General features: G+C 60.6%; 1 protein-coding gene across 2 annotated transcripts; it reads right to left on the bottom strand.

The window, feature by feature from the left end:
* Window positions 1-2,157: 2,157 nt before the first annotated feature.
* SHMT2 (serine hydroxymethyltransferase 2) lies at window positions 2,158-16,687 on the bottom strand. 2 transcript variants are annotated; one of them, XM_058042169.1, is made up of 12 exons: window positions 16,589-16,687; window positions 15,045-15,242; window positions 13,964-14,043; window positions 12,669-12,869; window positions 10,639-10,720; window positions 9,767-9,889; window positions 9,010-9,149; window positions 7,352-7,517; window positions 6,218-6,317; window positions 4,880-5,035; window positions 4,349-4,456; window positions 2,158-2,522 (listed from the first exon to the last, which is right to left on the bottom strand). In XM_058042169.1, exons 1-12 carry the CDS (start codon window positions 16,610-16,612, stop codon window positions 2,395-2,397), a joined length of 1,506 nt encoding a protein of 501 aa, XP_057898152.1. In that variant the 5' UTR covers window positions 16,613-16,687; the 3' UTR covers window positions 2,158-2,394. The 2 variants fall into 2 exon arrangements, with proteins under 2 accessions (XP_057898152.1, XP_057898151.1); XM_058042168.1 differs by lacking the exons at window positions 12,669-12,869; window positions 13,964-14,043; window positions 15,045-15,242; window positions 16,589-16,687 and adding an exon at window positions 11,729-11,803.
* Between the last annotated feature and the right edge of the window lie 1,009 nt (window positions 16,688-17,696).

Below are 17,696 nucleotides of genomic sequence, written 5' to 3' on the forward strand. Positions count from 1 at the left end.
GGGGATAGCACTGCCTCTTTTGGGGTTTCCCAGAACCTGGGAGCAGCAAACTGGATCCTTTGGGGTTTTCCAGAGCTTGGGGTCAGCAAATTGGATCATTTGGGGTTTTCCAGAGGGGGGAAGCAGAAAACAGGATCCTTCATGGAATCATGGAGACTGGGGGAGCCTGGGAGCAGCAAATTGGATCCTTTATGGTTTCCCAGAACTTGGGGGGGAGCAAACTGAATCCTTTATGATTTTCCAGAGCCTGGGGTGGGAAGGGGCAGCAAACTGGATCCTTTAGGGTCTCCCAGTTCCTAGGAGCAGCAAATTGGATCTTTTATGGTTTTCCCAGAGCCTTGGGGACAGCTTTGGATCCTTCGGGGTTTCCCAAAACCTGGGGGGGACATCACTGGATCCTTTATGGTTTCCCAGAGTTTGGGGGCAGCAAACTGGATCTTTTATGGTTTTGTAGGACCTGAGAGGGGATAGCACTGGGTCCTTTGCGTTTTCCCAGAATCCAGGAGCAGCAAACTGGATCCTTTAGGGTTTCCCAGAGTTTGGGGTCAGCAAATTGGATCCTTTAGGGTCTCCCAGTTCCTAGGAGCAGCAAATTGAATCTTTTATGGTTTCCCAGAACCTGGGAGCAGCAAACTGGATCCTTTGGGGTTTTCCAGAGCTTGGGGTCAGCAAATTGGATCATTTAGGGTTTTCCAGAGGGGGGGAAAGCAGAAAACGGGATCCTTGATGGAATCACGGGGCCTGGGAGCAGCAAACTGAATCCTTTATGATTTTCCAGAGCCTGGGGTGGGAAGGGGCAGCAAACTGGATCCTTTAGGGTTTCCCAGTTCCTAGGAACAGCAAACCGAATCTTTTATGGTTTCCCAGAACTTGGGGACAGCTTTGGATCCTTCGGGGTTTCCCAAAACCTGGGGGGGGGGGACAGCACTGGGTCCTTTATGGAAGTTAGGGGCAGCAGACTTGATTTTTTTTATGGTTTTCCAGAGCCTGGGGTGGATGGGGGGGGACATCACTGGATCCTTTATGGTTTCCCAGAGTTTGGGGGCAGCAAATTGAATCTTTTATGGTTTTGTAGGACCTGAGAGGGGACAGCACTGGGTCCTTTGCGTTTTCCCAGAATCCAGGAGCAGCAAACCGGATCTTTTATGTTTTCCCAGAGCCTTGGGGGGACATCTCCGGATGTTTTCTGTTTTCCCAGAGCCTGAGCACGGGGGTGTTTGTGTGACCCCCCCCGGGGGACGCTCACAGCCCTGGCAGCAGCACAGACCCCGCAAAGCCCCCGAGCCCCCGGGGCCGGTTCCGCTCCCACGGCCCGGGGACCCTCGCGGCCCCTCCGGGGAGGGAAAGGGAGGGGGGTCAGAGAGACACGGGGGGGGACGGGCGGGACCCTCGCGGGGGGGGGGGCGTGACACGGGACAGACACGGGATGGAGACGGGACACGGGACAGAGCCGGGATAGAGCCCGGGACAGACACGGGATAGAGCTGGGATAGAGCCGGGACATGGGACAGAGCCGGGACACGGGACAGACACGGGATGGAGACGGGGACACGGGACAGAGCCCGGGACATGGGATAGAGCCGGGACAAGGGACAGACACGGGATAGAGCCCGGGACACGGGATAGAGCCGGGATAGAGCCCGGGACACGGGACAGACACGGGATAGAGCCCGGGACATGGGACAGACACGGGGAGGGACGGGTGGGACCCTCGGGGGGACCTGACACAGGACAGAACCGGGACAGAGCCCGGGACACGGGACAGAGCCCAGGACAGAGCCGGGATAGAGCCCGGGACAAAGCCTGGGTCATGAGACAGACACGGGACAGACAAGGGACAGGGGACAGAGCCCGGGACAGAGCCCAGACAGAGCCGGGACAGGGGACAGAGCCCGGCTGGACACGAGGAAAAGGCGGGGCAGGGTCCCCAGGCTGTCCCCCCATTGCACCCCAAATGTCCCAGGGCTCAGCATCACCCCCTGCCCTCAGGATGGGGAAACTGAGGCACCAGAGCCTCGCTGAGGGGTTCTATGGACCCCTCCCCAACATCTCCCTGCCCTCAGAGCCCACGGGGGCAGCACCAGCATGGGGAAACTGAGGCACGAGAGCCTGAGGGACCCCTCCCCAACATCCAGCACAGCCCAAACACCTCCAAATCTCTGCCCCCACTTTTATTAGCGACCCCTCCCCATAGAAAAGTGCAAGGTGAGGCTGCAGCAAGCCCAGGAAGGTTCTAGGGGGGTCTCTGTACCCCAATACTGAGAGCGGGACGCGCGCACAAAGACGCAGCACCCAAGGGTGACGAGAGGAGGAAAAGGACAGGCAGGGGTGGCTCTGAGGGTCTCGGTGCCCCCTCCCCAGCGGCCCCAGGCTGGCAGCAGGGCCGTGCCCCCCTCAGTGGTCGCTGAAGCCGGGCATGGGGAAGGCACGGGCGAAGGTCTCCACGCGCTGGCGCAGCTCCTGCAGGCGCTGCTGCGTCCCTGCGTCCTGCAGCAGGAAATTCCTGAAATCCTGGAGCTTACCTGGCGTGGGGAGGGCACAGGTGAGCACCAGGGCAGATCCAGACATGCAAAGGGTACCCACAGCACGGCTGGCATTGGGGTGGGGTGAGGGGTTGGGGGGGGAAATGGGAGAAATGGGGAAAATTGCGGGGAGAAATGGGGGGAAAGGGGTGGGGGAAGAAATGGAAGGAAATGGGGGGATATAAATGGGGGGGAAAGGAATAGGGGGAAAATGGGGGGGAAATAGGGGAAAAATGAGGAAAAATTGGCTGGAAATGGGGGGAAACAAATGGGGGCAAAAAATGGGGGGAAAGAAATAGAAGTAAATGGGGGGAAACAAATGGGGGCAAAAAATGGGGGGAAAATAGAAGGGAATGGGGGAAACAAATGGGGGCAAAAAATGGGGGGAAAATAGAAGGGAATGGGGGGAAACAAATGGGGGCAAAAAATGGGGGGAAAAATAGAAGGGAATGGGGGAAACAAATGGGGGAATAAATGGGGGAAACAAATGGGGGAAACAAATGGGGGGGAGATGGAGAGAAATGGGGTGGAAATGGGGAAAAATTGGGGGAAATGGGAGGAAATAAATGGGGGAAATGGGGGGAAAGAAAGGGGGGGGGAAGAAATGGAAGGAAATGGGGGGATATAAATGGGGGGAAAGGAATGGGGGGAAAGGAATAGGGGGAAAATGGAGGGGAAATAGGGGAAAAATGAGGAAAAATTGGCTGGAAATGGGGGGAAACAAATGGGGGCAAAAAATGGGGGGAAAGAAATAGAAGGAAATGGGGGGGAACAAATGGGGGCAAAAAATGGGAAAGAAATAGAAGGAAATGGGGGGAAACAAATGGGGGCAAAAAATGGGGGGAAAGAAATAGAAGGAATTGGGGGGAAACAAATGGGGGCAAAAAATGGGGGAAAAATAGAAGGGAATGGGGGAAACAAATGGGGGCAAAAAATGGGGGGAAAGAAATAGAAGTAAATGGGGGGAAACAAATGGGGGCAAAAAATGTGGGGAAAATAGAAGGGAATGGGGGAAACAAATGGGGGAATAAATGGGGGAAACAAATGGGGGGGAGATGGAGAGAAATGGGGTGGAAATGGGGAAAAATTGGGGGAAATGGGAGGAAATAAATGGGGGAAATGGGGGGAAAGAAAGGGGGGGGGAAGAAATGGAAGGAAATGGGGGGATATAAATGGGGGGATATAAATGGGGGAAAAGGAATAGGGGGAAAATGGAGGGGAAATAGGGGAAAAATGAGGAAAAATTGGCTGGAAATGGGGGGAAACAAATGGGGGCAAAAAATGGGGGGAAAGAAATAGAAGGAATTGGGGGGAAACAAATGGGGGCAAAAAATGGGGGAAAAATAGAAGGGAATGGGGGAAACAAATGGGGGCAAAAAATGGGGGGAAAGAAATAGAAGTAAATGGGGGGAAACAAATGGGGGCAAAAAATGGGGGGAAAAATAGAAGGGAATGGGGGAAACAAATGGGGAAATAAATGGGGGAAACAAATGGGGGAAATAAATGGGGGAAATAAATGGGGGAAATAAATGGGGGAAATAAATGGGGGGGAAATGGAGAGAAATGGGGTGGAAATGGGGAAAAATTGGGGGAAATGGGAGGAAATAAATGGGGGAAATGGGGGGAAATAAGTGGGGGAAGAAATAGGGGAAAATAAATGGGGGAAAATAAATGGGGGAAAATATATGTGGGGAAATTGGGGAGGAATAGGAAGGAATGGGGATAAATGGGGAAAATGGGGGGGAAATTGGGGGAAAATTGAGGGGAAATGGGGGGTAATTGGGTGAATGGGGGAGATGGAGGGAAACTGGGGGGAAAGGGCTCACTGGTTTTGCTCTTGACGTCCAAGGCCAGGGCGATGCCCTCATCAATGAACTCCACGACCTTCTGGAAATCCTCCTCACGGAACTGGCGGGAGGTCAGGGCAGGGGCACCTGGGGACAGCGGGGACAGCAGGGACAGAGCCCATCAGGGACAGCAGCACTGTGGGGGCACCAGCTCCACAAGGGGCTCCCTCAGTCCCAGACCCCCATGGAGGTCCCTCAGTCCCAGATCCCTCATGGAGGTCCCTGAATCCCAGACCCCCAAGAATCTCCCTCATTCCAAGCCCCACAAGAAGCTCAGAGAGTCCCAGACCCCCAAGAATCTCCCTCATTCCCAGCCCCCCAAGAAGCTCCCTGACCCAAAACCCCCTTCACTGGGGCTCCCCAAATTTGGGGACCAAGATGTCCCCAAATTCTCCCCCTGAGTCCCTGCCCCGCTTTTCCACCAAACCCACCCCCAGATTCCCACTCAGAACCAGCAGGGCTGCTATGGGGTGATGCCCCCCATGCCCCTGGTCAGGCCGTGCCCCTCACCCAGGCGCAGCCCCCCGGGGGTCAGGGCACTCCTGTCCCCTGGGCACGTGTTCTTGTTGGCCGTGATGGACACGAGCTCCAGCACCCGCTCTGCCCGCGCCCCGTCCATGCCCTTGGGCCGCAGGTCCACCAGCACCAGGTGGTTGTCGGTGCCCCCTGGGGAGGGAAGAGAGGGGTGAGGGGTCCCTGAGCGCCCCCAGACCCCTCTGCAGGGCCTGGTGTGCGCTGCTGGTTCTGGCTCAGCCTCACCTCTCTGCCCCCCCAGTCCTCCTGCTGTGCTGAGATTGGGCAGAGCCACTCGGCCCCACCATGGGTCAGCCTTGTCCCCAACCATGGCTCACTCTTGTCCCCACCATGGCTCAGCCTTGTCCCCCACCATGGGTCAGCCTTGTCCCCAACCATGGGTCAGCCTTGTCCCCAACCATGGGTCAGCCTTGTCCCCAACCATGGCTCAGCCTTGTCCCCCACCCATGGCTCAGCCCTGTCCCCCACCATGGGTCAGCCTTGCCCCCCACCATGGGTCACTCTTGTCCCCCACCATGGCTCAGCCTTGTCCCCCACCATGGCTCAGCCTTGTCCCCAACCATGGCTCAGCCTTGTCCCCAACCATGGCTCAGCCTTGTCCCCAACCATGGCTCACTCTTGTCCCCAACCATGGGTCACTCTTGTCCCCAACCATGGCTCAGCCTTGTCCCCACCATGGCTCAGCCTTGTCCCCCACCATGGCTCAGTCCTGTCCCCAACCATGGCTCAGTCCTGTCCCCAACCATGGCTCAGCCCTGTCCCCAACCATGGCTCAGTCTTGTCCCCCACCATGGCTCAGCCTTGTCCCCAACCATGGCTCAGCCCTCCCTGACCCCAAAAACAGCAGGACTGGAGCACCAGGGTGTCCCTTGTCCCCAAAACTGTGGGGTCAGAGCATTACCTGACACCAGGGTATACCTTGTCCCCACCATGGCTCATCCCTCCTTGTCCCCAAAACCAGCAGGACAGAGCCTCACCTGACACCAGGGTGTACCTTGACCCCAAAACTGACACCAGGGTGTCCCTTGTCCCCACCACAGCTCACCTCTACTTGTCCCCAAAACCAGCAGGACTGGAGCACCTTGTCCCCAAAACTGACACCAAGGTGTACCCTGTCCCCAAAACTGCGGGGTGAGAGCATCACCTGACACCTGGGTGTACCAGCAGGACACACAGACAGACAGACAGACAGACAGATTTACCTGACACCAGGGTGTACCTGGGACAGACAGACAGACAGACTCACCTGACACCAGGGTGTACCTGGGACAGACAGACAGACAGACAGACAGACAGACAGACAGACAGACTCACCTGACACCAGGGTGTAGCCCCTCTGCAGCAGTGCCTGTGCCATGGCCTTGGCGTTCCTCAGCACCTGCTGGCAGTACTGCCTGAAGGCCGGGGAGCTGGCCTGGGGACAGGGACACCGTCACCATGGGGACACCCCACAGACACCCCAACACCCCACAGCACAGGGGGACACCCCATAGCACTGGGGACACCCCACAGACACCCCAACACCCCATCAGCATGGGGACACCCCATAGCACAGGGGGACAGGGACACCGTCACCATGGGGACACCCCACAGACACCCCAACACCCCACAGCATGGGGACAGGGACACTGTCACCACGGGGACACCCCACAGACACCCCAACACCCCATCAGCATGGGGACACCCCACAGCACAGGGGGACAGGGACACTGTCACCATGGGGGGACCTCAAAACCCCAACAGAACAGGGGACACCATTGGCATGGGGACACCCCAATAGGACGGGGGGACACCCCTACAGGATAGGGGGGACACCCCAACACCCCATAGGACAGGAGACACCCCATCAGCATGGGGACACCCAATAGCACAGGGGGACACAGGGGGCACACCCCATAGCACAGGGGGACACCCCACAGACACCCCAACACCCCATAAGTACAGGGGGGGGGACACCCCAACTCCCCACAGCACATGCGGGACCACCCCACAGCACAGGTGACACCCCAACACCCCAGGGGGGACACCCCATAGCACAAGGGGGACATAGGGGACACCCCACAGCACGGGGGGACACAGGACACCCCATAGCACAAGGGGGACACCCCAATACTCCATCATGGGGGGACACCCCATCAGGACAGGGGGACACCCCAACACTCCATCGTGGGGGGACACCCCATCAGCCTGGGGACACCCCAACAGGGCAGGGGACACCCCATAGCACAGGGGGGACACCCCATAAGTACAGGGGACACCCCAACAGGGCAGGGGACACCCCAACAGGGCAGGGGGGACACCCCATAAGTACAGGGGACACCCCACAGCACAGGGGACACCCCAACAGGACAGGGGGCGCACAGGACAGCCTACAGCCGAGGGGGGACACCCCAACAGCCCACCCCAAACACAGGGGGGCACACAGGACACCCCGTCCCCAGCCCAGACCTGTTTGAGGGCCACGGCCACGGCAGCGATGGCGTGGTTGTGGGGTCCCCCCTGCAGCGAGGGGAACACGGAGAAGTTGATCCTGTCCTCCAGGTCGTAGAGCGTCTCCTTGCCCGTCTTCTTATCCACAGAGCGCACGCCCTTGCGGTAGAAGATCAGCCCCGACCTGGTGGCAAGGGTGGCAAGGGGACACTGTCACCTCTGCTGCCCGGGGGGACCTTCAAGGGGCTCCTTCATTCCCAGACCACCAAGGGGCTCGCAGCATCCCAAACCCCCATGGGGGTCCCTCAGTCCCAGCCCCCCAAAGGGGGTCCCTGGGTCCCAGCCCCCCAAAAGGCTCCCTCATTCCAGCCCCCCAAGGGGCTCCTTCAGTGCCAGCCCCATAAGGGGGTCCCTCATTCCCAGACCCTAAAGAGCTCACAGGGTCCCAGCCCCCCAAGAAGCTCCTTCATTCCCCACCCCCAAGGGGGTCCCTGGGTCCCAGCCCCCCAAGGGACTCCCTGAGCCCCAGCCCCCCAAAGGGGTTCCTTCATTCCCAGCCCCCCAAAGGGGTTCCTTCATTCCCAGCCCCATAAGGGGGTCCCTCAATCCCAGCCCCCCAAAGGGGTTCCTTCATTCCCAGCCCCCCAAAGAGCTCACAGGGTCTCAGCCCCACAAGGGGGTCCCTGGGTCCCAGCCCCCCAAAAGGCTCCCTCATTCCAGCCCCCCAAGGGGCTCCTTCAGTGCCAGCCCCATAAGGGGGTCCCTCATTCCCAGACCCTAAAGGGCTCAAAGGCTCCCAGCCCCCCAAGAAGCTCCTTCATTCCCCACCCCCAAGGGGGACCCCACATTCCCAGCCCCCCAAGGGGGACCCCACATTCCCAGCCCCCCAAAGGGGGATCCCACATTCCCAGCCCCCCAAAGGGGTTCCTTCAGTCTCAGCCCCACAAGGAGCTCATGGGCTCCCAGCCCCACAAAGGGCTCCCTGAGCCCCAGACCTCCATGGTGGTCCCTGAATCCCAGCCCCCCCAAGGGGACCCCTCATTCTCCACCCCCAAAAGGGCTCACAGGATCCCAGCCTGGGGCACTTTGGGGTCCCCTTGGGGTGCACCTGAGGCTCCCTGGGGCTCTTTGGGGTCCCAGTCCCCCAAGAAGGTCCCTCATTCCCCACTCCCCAAAGGGGGTCCCTCATTCCCAGCCCCACAAGAGGCTCACAGGGTCCCAGCCTGGGGCACTTTGGGGTCCCCTTGGGGTGCACCTGGGGCTCTTTGGGGTCCCAGCCCCCCAAGAAGGTCCCTCATTCCCAGCCCCACAAGGGGGTCCCTCATTCCCAGCCCCACAAGGAGCTCACAGGGTCCCAGCCTGGGGCACTTTGGGGTCCCCTTGGGGTGCACCTGGGGCTCCCTGGGGTCCCAGATCCCCAAGGGGCTCCCTCAGTCCCAACCCCTCAAGAAGCTCCTGGGGTCCCAGCCCTTCAAGGGGCTCACAGGCTCCCAGACCCCCCAAAAGCTCCCAGAGTCCCAGCCCCCCAAGAAGGCCCTTCAGTCCCAGCCCCACAAGAAGCTCCCAGAGTCTCAACCCCCAAAGGGCTCCCTCATTCCCCACTCCCCAAGGGGGTCCCTCATTCCCAGCCCCCCGAGGGGCTCTCAGGGTCCCACCCCCTGCCATGGGGGTCCCACCTGGCCCCCCTCAGTGTCTTGTGCGTGGTGCTGGTGACGACGTCCGCGTGCTCGAAGGGGGACGGGATCACCTTGGCGGCCACCAGCCCGCTGATGTGGGCCATGTCTGCCAGCAGGTAGGCCTTGACCTCGTCACACACCTGGGGGGGGACACCCACGGGGGTCACCTGCTGTCCCCAGAACCTCCCAAAGCCCCCCTGAGCCCCCCAGAGGCCCCCACGACCCCCTGAGCCCCCCACGACCCCTCCTCACCCTCCTGATGCGGGCGTAGTCGATGAGGTGGGGGACACCCACCAGGGACACCCATTGGGGACACTCACCTGGGATCACCCACCTGACACCCACCTGGGGTCACCCACCACGGTCACCTGCTGTCCCCAAAGCCACCCTGAGACCCCCAGGACCCTCCTGAGTCCCCCAGAGCTCCCAGGACCCCTCCTCACCCTCCTGACGTGGGTGCAGTCAATGAGGCAGGAGACACCCACCAGGGACACCCATTGGGGACACCCACCTGGGGACACCCACCAGGGTCACCTGCTGTCCCCAAAGCCCCCCTGAGCCCCCCAGGACCCTCCTGAGCCCCCCAGAGCCCCCAGGACCCCTCCTCACCCTCCTGACGTGGGTGCAGTCAATGAGGCAGGAGACACCCACCAGGGACACCCATTGGGGACACCCACCTGGGATCACCCACCTGACACCCACCTGGGTCACCTGCTGTCCCCAAAGCCCCCCTGAGCCCCCCAGGACCCCTCCTCACCCTCCTGATGCGGGCGTAGTCGATGAGGCGGGCGTAGGCGCTGGTGCCCGCGATGATCAGGCGGGGACGGAACAGACGCGCCGTCACCTCCAGCTGGGCGTAGTCAATGAGGCCTGTGGCGGGCTGGGACGGACAGACGGACAGGTCAGACAGTCCAGGGAGGGACAGACAGACAGACTGAGTGGTCAGTGAGCCCAGGGACAGATAGGCAGATGGGTCAGTGCAGGGATAGCTGTGCGGTCGCCTCCAGCTGGGCGTAGTCAATGAGGCCTGTGGCGGGCTGGGACGGACAGATGGACGGACAGAGAGGTCAGACAGACGAGGGAGGGACAGATGGGTCAGAGAGACCACGGATGGACAGGTCAGTCAGTCCAAGGACAGATAGACAGGTCAGACAGACAGGTCAGTCAGCCCAGGGATGGACAGACAGGTCAGACAGAGCCCAAGGACAGACAGACACATTGGTCAGTCAGTTCTGGGATACACAGATAGACAGACAGACAGGTCAGTCAGCCCAGGGACAGACAGACAGGTTAGTCGGTCCAGCGACAGACAGACACACACATTGGTCAGTCAAGGAACAGGCAAACAGGTCAGTCAGTGAAGGGATGGACAGACAGACAGATTGGTCAGTCCAAGGACAGACAGAGAGGTCAGTCAGTCCATGGACAGACAGACAGACAGACAGATCAGTCAGCCCAAGGACAGACAGACAGGTCAGTCAGCCCAGGGAGAGACAGACAGGTTAGTCACTCCGGGGATGGACAGACATACAGACAGGTCAGTCAGCCCAGGGACAGACAGACTGACAGACAGGTCACCCTGGTGACACCCCGGGCTCCCCCCAGAGCCCCACGTTGTCCCCAGCTCACATCCAGCTTGTAGGGCATGGACTCGAAGAAGATGGAGGTGGCCGAGATCCGCTTGGTGTCCGTCATGTAACCGTGGGTGAGGCTGGGAAGGGAACGGGGATAAAATAAATAGGGGAAAAATGGGGATAAAACTGGGAATAAAATCATGGGATAAAATGAGGATAACACGGGGAGAAATGGGGATAATATGGGGGGAAAATGGGGGGAAAATGCAGAAAAATGGGGGGAAGTGGGGGGAAAACAATGGGATATTCAGGGCAGTTGGAAAGAAAGGCTGGGCCTGGAAAAATATTAGGGTAGGCCCTGGGAAGATGTTCCCTCAATTCCCAACTCCCCGTTCCCCATGTACATCCCAATTCCCCCAATTTCTAATTCCCCAATCCCCAAACCCCCAATCCTCAATTCCCCAATCCCCCATTCCCCCAATTCCCAACTCCCAATCCCCAATCCCCCCAGTGCCCACGCACTGAGCCCCATCGGGCAGGTCCAATTTCCCAATTCTCCAATTCCCAATCCTCAATCCCCAATTCCCCCAATCCCCATTCTCCCAACTCCCAATCCCCAATCTCCAATCCTCAATCCTTAATCCCCCAATTCCCAATCCCCCAATTCCCAATCCCCCAATTCCCCATGTACTGTCCCTACATCCCATTTCCCCAGTTCCCAATTCCCAATTTCCCAGTTCCTCAATTCCCAATCCCCAAGTCCCAACATCCCAATTCCCAATCCCAAATTCCCCAATTCCCAATCCCTCAATTCCCAATCCCCCATTCCCCAACTCCCAATCCCCCCCAGTCCCCATGTACTGTCCCTACATCCCATTTCCCCAGTTCCCAATTCCCAATTTCCCAACGTCCCAATTCCCAATCCCCAAATCCCAACGTCCCAATCCCCAACGTCCCAATTCCCAATCCCTCAATTCCCAATCCCTCAACTCCCAATCCCCCCCCAATCCCCATGAACTGGCCCTACATCGCAATTCCCCAATCCCAAACTCCCCAATCCCCAAATCCTCACGTACTGGCCCTACATCCCAAACTCCCAATCCCCCCCAATCCCCAACCCCAAAACCCCCCAAATCCCCCCTTACTGTCCCCCATCAGGCAGGTCCAGCCCCATCAGGCGCTCGTGGGGCTGCAGCAGGGCCGTGTAGGCCGCCAGGTTGGGCAGGTCCAATTCCCAATCCCCAAATCCCAAACCCCAATCCCCAAATCCCCATGTACTGGTCCTATATCCCAAACCCCCAAATCTCCAGCCCCAAATCCCCCCTTACTGTCCCCCGTTGGGCAGGTCCAGCCCCATCAGGCGCTCATGGGGCTGCAGCAGGGCCGTGTAGGCCGCCAGGTTGGGCAGATCCAATTCCCCAATTCTCAACCCCCAAATCCCAAACCCCAATCCCCAAATCCCCATGTACTGGTCCTATATCCCAAACCCCCAAATCTCCAGCCCCAAATCCCCCCTTACTGTCCCCCGTCAGGCAGGTCCAGCCCCATCAGGCGCTCATGGGGCTGCAGCAGGGCCGTGTAGGCCGCCAGGTTGGGCAGGTCCAATTCCCCAGTTCCCAACCCCCAGATCCCAAACCCCAAATCCCCAAATCCCCATGTACTGGTCCTATATCCCAAATCCCCAAATCTCCAGCCCCAAATCCCCCCTTACTGTCCCCCGTCGGGCAGGTCCAGCCCCATCAGGCGCTCGTGGGGCTGCAGCAGGGCCGTGTAGGCCGCCAGGTTGGGCAGGTCCAATTCCCCAATTCCCAACCCCCAAATCCCAAACCCCAATCCCCAAATCCCCATGTACTGGTCCTATATCCCAAACCCCCAAATCTCCAGCCCCAAATCCCCCCTTACTGTTCCCCGTCGGGCAGGTCCAGCCCCATCAGGTGCTCGTGGGGCTGCAGCGGGGCCGTGTAGGCCGCCAGGTTGGGCAGGTCCAATTCCCAACCCCCAAATCCCAAACCCCAATCCCCAAATCCCCATGTACTGGTCCTATATCCTAAATCCCCAAATCTCCAGCCCCAAATTCCCCCTTACTGTCCCCCGTCGGGCAGGTCCAGCCCCATCAGGCGCTCGTGGGGCTGCAGCAGGGCCGTGTAGGCCGCCAGGTTGGCCGGGGAGCCCGAGTAGGGCTGGACATTGACACCCCAGCGTGCAGGGTCCAGGTCAAACGCCTCCAGAGCCCTCTGCTCGCACAGCAGCTCGATCTGGTCCACCACCTCGGCACCCCCGTAGTACCTGGGGACAGCACAGGGTCACCATTGCCACCCTGACCCCACGGGAGTGATCTGATCCATGGGACCACCTTGGCACCACCACAGTGCCTGGGGACAGCACAGGATCACCCTGACCCCATGGGAGTGATCTGATCCACCACCTCGGCACCCTCACAGTACCTGGGGACAGCACAGGGTCACCATTGCCACCCTGACCCCATGGGAGTGACCTGATCCACCACCTCAGCACCCCCATGGTACATGGGGACACCAGGGGGTCACCAGGGGGTCCCCACTTGTTGCGTTGTGATTTCAGGGTTTACCTCAGAACCTCGGGTCCCTCCCCTGATCATTCCCTGCCAGGTGTGTCAGTCACCTCTCCTTTCCCCTCCCAGCACTGTCTGTCAGTCCTGGCATTCCAGAATTGGCAGATCCAAAGGATGCCCTCTACCCCTGGAGGACATTGGGCCATCCAGGTGTCCTTTGTCCCTCCCCTCCTGTACCTGGTTGGTGGCTCCCTACCCCTTCCCTCCCCCTCTCCCTGGGGTTAAAGGAACAACAACCACAGGGTCAGGGAGTTCTGTTGGAGCTGGTGCTGCATTCAGAGTGGGCCACAACAAAGCTCTGGATCCAAACCCTCCAGCAGAACTCAACTCCTTTCCTTCACCATCGCCTTAAAGCTCCTCCAGTAGAGAAAAACCTGAGCTCCTGCACGCCTGGACTCGTCTCCAAGGGCTCAGCTGCAGCATCCAGCCAGCCAAAAGTGTTTTTGGGGTGAAATCACCACCAGTTGCTGCCTTTTGGTTCAGCACCAAGGGCCAGACAAGCTCAGGCACGTCCTGTCCAGCAACATTGGTAATATTCCAATACCCACTGCCAGCCTGACCCCATAGGAGTGATCTGATCCACCACCTTGGCACCCCCATAGTTCCTGGGGACACCAGGGTATCACTGTGATATGTTCTGACAACTCCTCTTTGCCCAAGGTGGATCTGTTGAGGCCTCTTAATAAATCCCCATTTATTCCTTAGCTCTGTTCCAGGTCAGCCCTCACAGGGCATCACCCCTGGGGAGCCCCCAGCCCGTCCCTGAACCCCAACCCACTCCCCACTTCACCTCTTCCCAGGATAGCCCTCTGAGTATTTGTTGTTCAGGCAGGAGCCCAGGGCCTCCAGAGCTGCCCGGCTGCAGAAATTCTGGAGGGGGGAAAAATGGATGGGAATCAGAGCAGGCAAACCCCCAAAAACAGGGGGCACCCCAAGTATGAGCCCACCCTATGGGCAGGGAACCAAGGCTGGGGACTTTGGGATGGACAGGGGGGACACACAACACCAGGATGGGGGTGAGGAGGAGGATGGGATGGAATTGAGACCCGCAGGGATGATGGAGGGTGGAGGAAGGGGCACACAGGGGGCACTGGGACCCTCCCAGTGGGGACAGGGATGGGAATCAGAGCAGCCAAACCCCAAAAACAGGGGGGTACCCCAAGCCTGAGCCCACCCTGTGGAGGGACCAAGGCTGCTGGTGGTGGCTGTCACAGCCCTGGGGACTTTGGGATGGACAGGGGGGTCGGGGGGGACACACAACACCAGGATGGGGGTCCTGGTGATCAGCCAGGGGTGAGGAGGAGGATGGGGTGGAACTGAGACCCCCCAGGGATGATGGAGGTTGGGGAAGGGGCACACAGGGGCAGAACAGGGCCACCAGGATCCCCCCAACTGGGGACTGGGACAGGGATGGGAATCGGAGCAGCCAAACCCCCCTAAACAGGGGGTACCCCAAGCACAACCCCAACCCTTTCACACCATCCCAACCCTACCCACCCCTTCCCAAGCCCCCCGAGCCCACCCTCACCCCTTTCTAATCCCCCCACGCCCCCAAACCCCTGCCCAACCTCTTTCCCAACTCCTCCAGGCACAACCCCACCCCTTCCCAAGCCCCCCAAGTCCCACCTTCACCCCCTCCCAAGCCTCCCAAACCAAACCCAACCCAACCCAACCCAAACCCTTCCCAACCCCTCCGGGCCTGACCCCACCCCTTCCCAAGCCCCCCAAGTCCCACCTTCACCCCCTCCCAAACCTCCCAAACCAAACCAAACCCAACCCAACCCCTTCCCAACCCCTCCGGGCCTGACCCCACCCCTTCCCAAGCCCCCCAAACCCGACCCCCCACCCCTCCCCACGCCCCCCAGCCCCACCTCGGACGCGATGAGCTCCAGCCCCCGGCACTGCCGATCCTTCTCCTTCTGCAGGAGGCTCCAGAGCTCGGGGTCGCTCTGGGCCAGGCTCTCCTGGCCCGTCCAGCCCGGGCAGTGCCCGGGGGCAGCGGCGGCGGCGGCTCCGTGCTGTGCCCGCAGGGTGCCCGTGCCCAGCCGGGACCCCCAGCGCTGCAGGGTCTGCACCAAATGTGGAGGGGGACACGGTGTGAGACCCCCTGGGACCCTCAGGATGGAAATGGGGAGGGGGACACAGTGTGAGACCCCCTGGGACCCTCAGGATGGAAATGGGGAGGGGGGACACGGTGTGAGACCCCCCTGGGACCCTCAGGATGGAAATGGGGACGGGGACACGGTGTGAGACCCTCTCCCTCAGGATGGAAATGGGGAGGGGGGACACGGTGTGAGACCCCCCCTGGGACCCTCAGGATGGAAATGGGGAGGGGGACAAGGTGTGAGACCCCCAGCGCTGCAGGGTCTGCACGAAATGGGGAGGGGGGACATGGGGCACATGGGGAACCCCCGCCATACCCATCCCGGTAACCCCCGGTGCCCCCCGGTGCTCGGGACCCCCCCGTTGTTGTGGATGCCCCCGTGCCCACCGGCGGTGCCCCCGGTTCGGTTCGCGGGTGATGTAACCGCGGCCGCCCCATTGCATCACCCGCGGGCACCGGGCAGGGGCCAAGGCCGGGGGTGGCGGGGCCGGGACCGGCCCCGGGGACTTTGGGACCGACACAAAGTCCGTGAGGGAGGGGGGGGGGAACCGGGCCGGGGTGGGGGGGGGCACACGGTACCGGGATGGGGGTCCCGGTGCTCAGAGGGGAGGAAGAGGAGCGGGATGGAATTGAGACCCTCCCGGAACGAAGGGGGACACTGAGGGGGAACGGGGGGTACCGGGACAACCCCCGCCGGTAACGGGGAGCGGGACCCCCCCCACACCGGGGACCGGGACCGGTTTGGGGTTTGGGCTGCCGGTGCACCGGGGGACCCCGGTGCGTGTCCCCCAACTGTGTACCGGATACCGGGACCGTCCCGCCGTGTACCGGGACCACTGTGAGCACCGAGAGCCACCGGGAACGGGACCCAGGACCCGTTTGGGGTCCGGGACTCTCCCTCCGGTAACCGGGACTTTCTGTGCAGCGGGAGCCACCGGGGGATGCGGGAACCGGAGATCTTCACTGGGAACCGGGATCCGAGCCGGGGTTCATTACCGGGGATCCTTACCGGGAACCGGGGATCATTACCGGGACCCCTTACCGGGAACCGGGGATCTTTACCGGGGATTATTACCATGATCCCTACCGGGAACCGGGGATCCTTACCGGGAACTGGGGATTCCTTACCAGGATCCTTACCGGGAACTGGGGATCGTTACCGGGGATCATTACCGTGAACTCTTACCGGGGATCTTTACCGGGAACCCTTACCGGGGACCAGGGATCCTTACCGGGGGTCATTACCGGGATCCATCCCGGTAACCGGGCCCCCCCCCCTCACCCCGGCCCGGTTCCCGTTCCCGTTCTCACCGTGCCCAGCCGGAGCGGCCACATCTCGCCCAGCGCCGCACGTGGGTCCGGCCGGGTCCCGGTTCCCGGTGCCGGTGCCGGTCCCGGCCCCCGCCTGGCCCCGCCCCCAGGCGCGCGCTGCCGGGAGGGCGGAGCCACCGGGGCCGCGGGGGCCGACGGGAAAGGGGAGGGGCGAGACCTCCCCCACCCCCCCACCAAACCCGGGGTCAGCCCGGTCCCTGCACCCCCACCCCCGAATTTTGGGGTCCCCCATCTTTGCACCCCCCCATCCCCAATTTTGGGGTCCCTGCTCCCCCATCCCAAATTTTGGGGTCCCTATCCCAAATTTTGGGGTCCCTATCCCCAATTTTGGGGTCCCTGCACCCCCATCCCCAATTTTGGGGTCCCCATCCCGAATTTTGCGCCCCGATCCCTGCACTCCCCATCCCGAATTTTCTGGTCCTTGCACCCCCCATCCCGAATTTTGGGGTCCTCCATCCCCAATTTTGGGGTCCCCCGTCCTTGCACCCCCCCATCCTTGCACCCCCCCCATCCTTAATTTTGGGGTTCTCCACCCCTAATATTGGGGTCCCCCATTCTTAATTTTGATCCTCTATCTCTGCATCCCTATCCCTAATTTTGGGGTCCCCTGTCCTTCCACCTTCCCTATCCCTAACTTTGGGGTCCCCCATCCCGAATTTTGTCCCCGATCCCTGCACTCCCATCTCGAATTTTAGGGTCCCCCATCTTTGCACCCCCCCATCCCTAATTCTGGGGTCCCCCTTCTTTCCACCCCCCATCCCTAATTTTGGGATCCCTCAACATTCCACCCCCATATCCCTAATTTTGGGGTCCCCCCATCCTTGCACCTCCATTCCTAATTTTGGGATTTTGCGCCCCCCATCCTTAATTTTGGGGTCCTTGTACCCCCCATCCCCAATTTTAGCGTCCCCATCCTTGCACCCCCCTTCCCCAATTTTGGGGTCCCCATCCCGAGTTTTGGGGTCCTTTCGCCTCCATCCCTAATTTTGGAGTCCCCCATTCTTGCGCTCCACATCCTTAATTTTAGGGTCCCCCACCCCGAATTTTGAGGTCCCCCCCATTCATGGCAGGACCAACAAACTCCCTT

Source organism: Melospiza georgiana, chromosome 29 (assembly GCF_028018845.1).
Source record: "Melospiza georgiana isolate bMelGeo1 chromosome 29, bMelGeo1.pri, whole genome shotgun sequence".
Classification (NCBI taxonomy): domain Eukaryota; kingdom Metazoa; phylum Chordata; class Aves; order Passeriformes; family Passerellidae; genus Melospiza; species Melospiza georgiana.

Coding starts and splice junctions, on each gene's coding strand:
- SHMT2 (XM_058042169.1), bottom strand. CDS start 16,612: ATGTGGCCGCTCCGGCTGGGCACG. Junction 6,318..7,351: donor TGGCCGTGGCCCTCAAACAG/GTCTGGGCTGGG, acceptor CCCTGTCCCCAG/GCCAGCTCCCCGGCCTTCAG. Junction 5,036..6,217: donor GGGCTACACCCTGGTGTCAG/GTGAGTCTGTCT, acceptor TTCCCTCCCCAG/GGGGCACCGACAACCACCTG.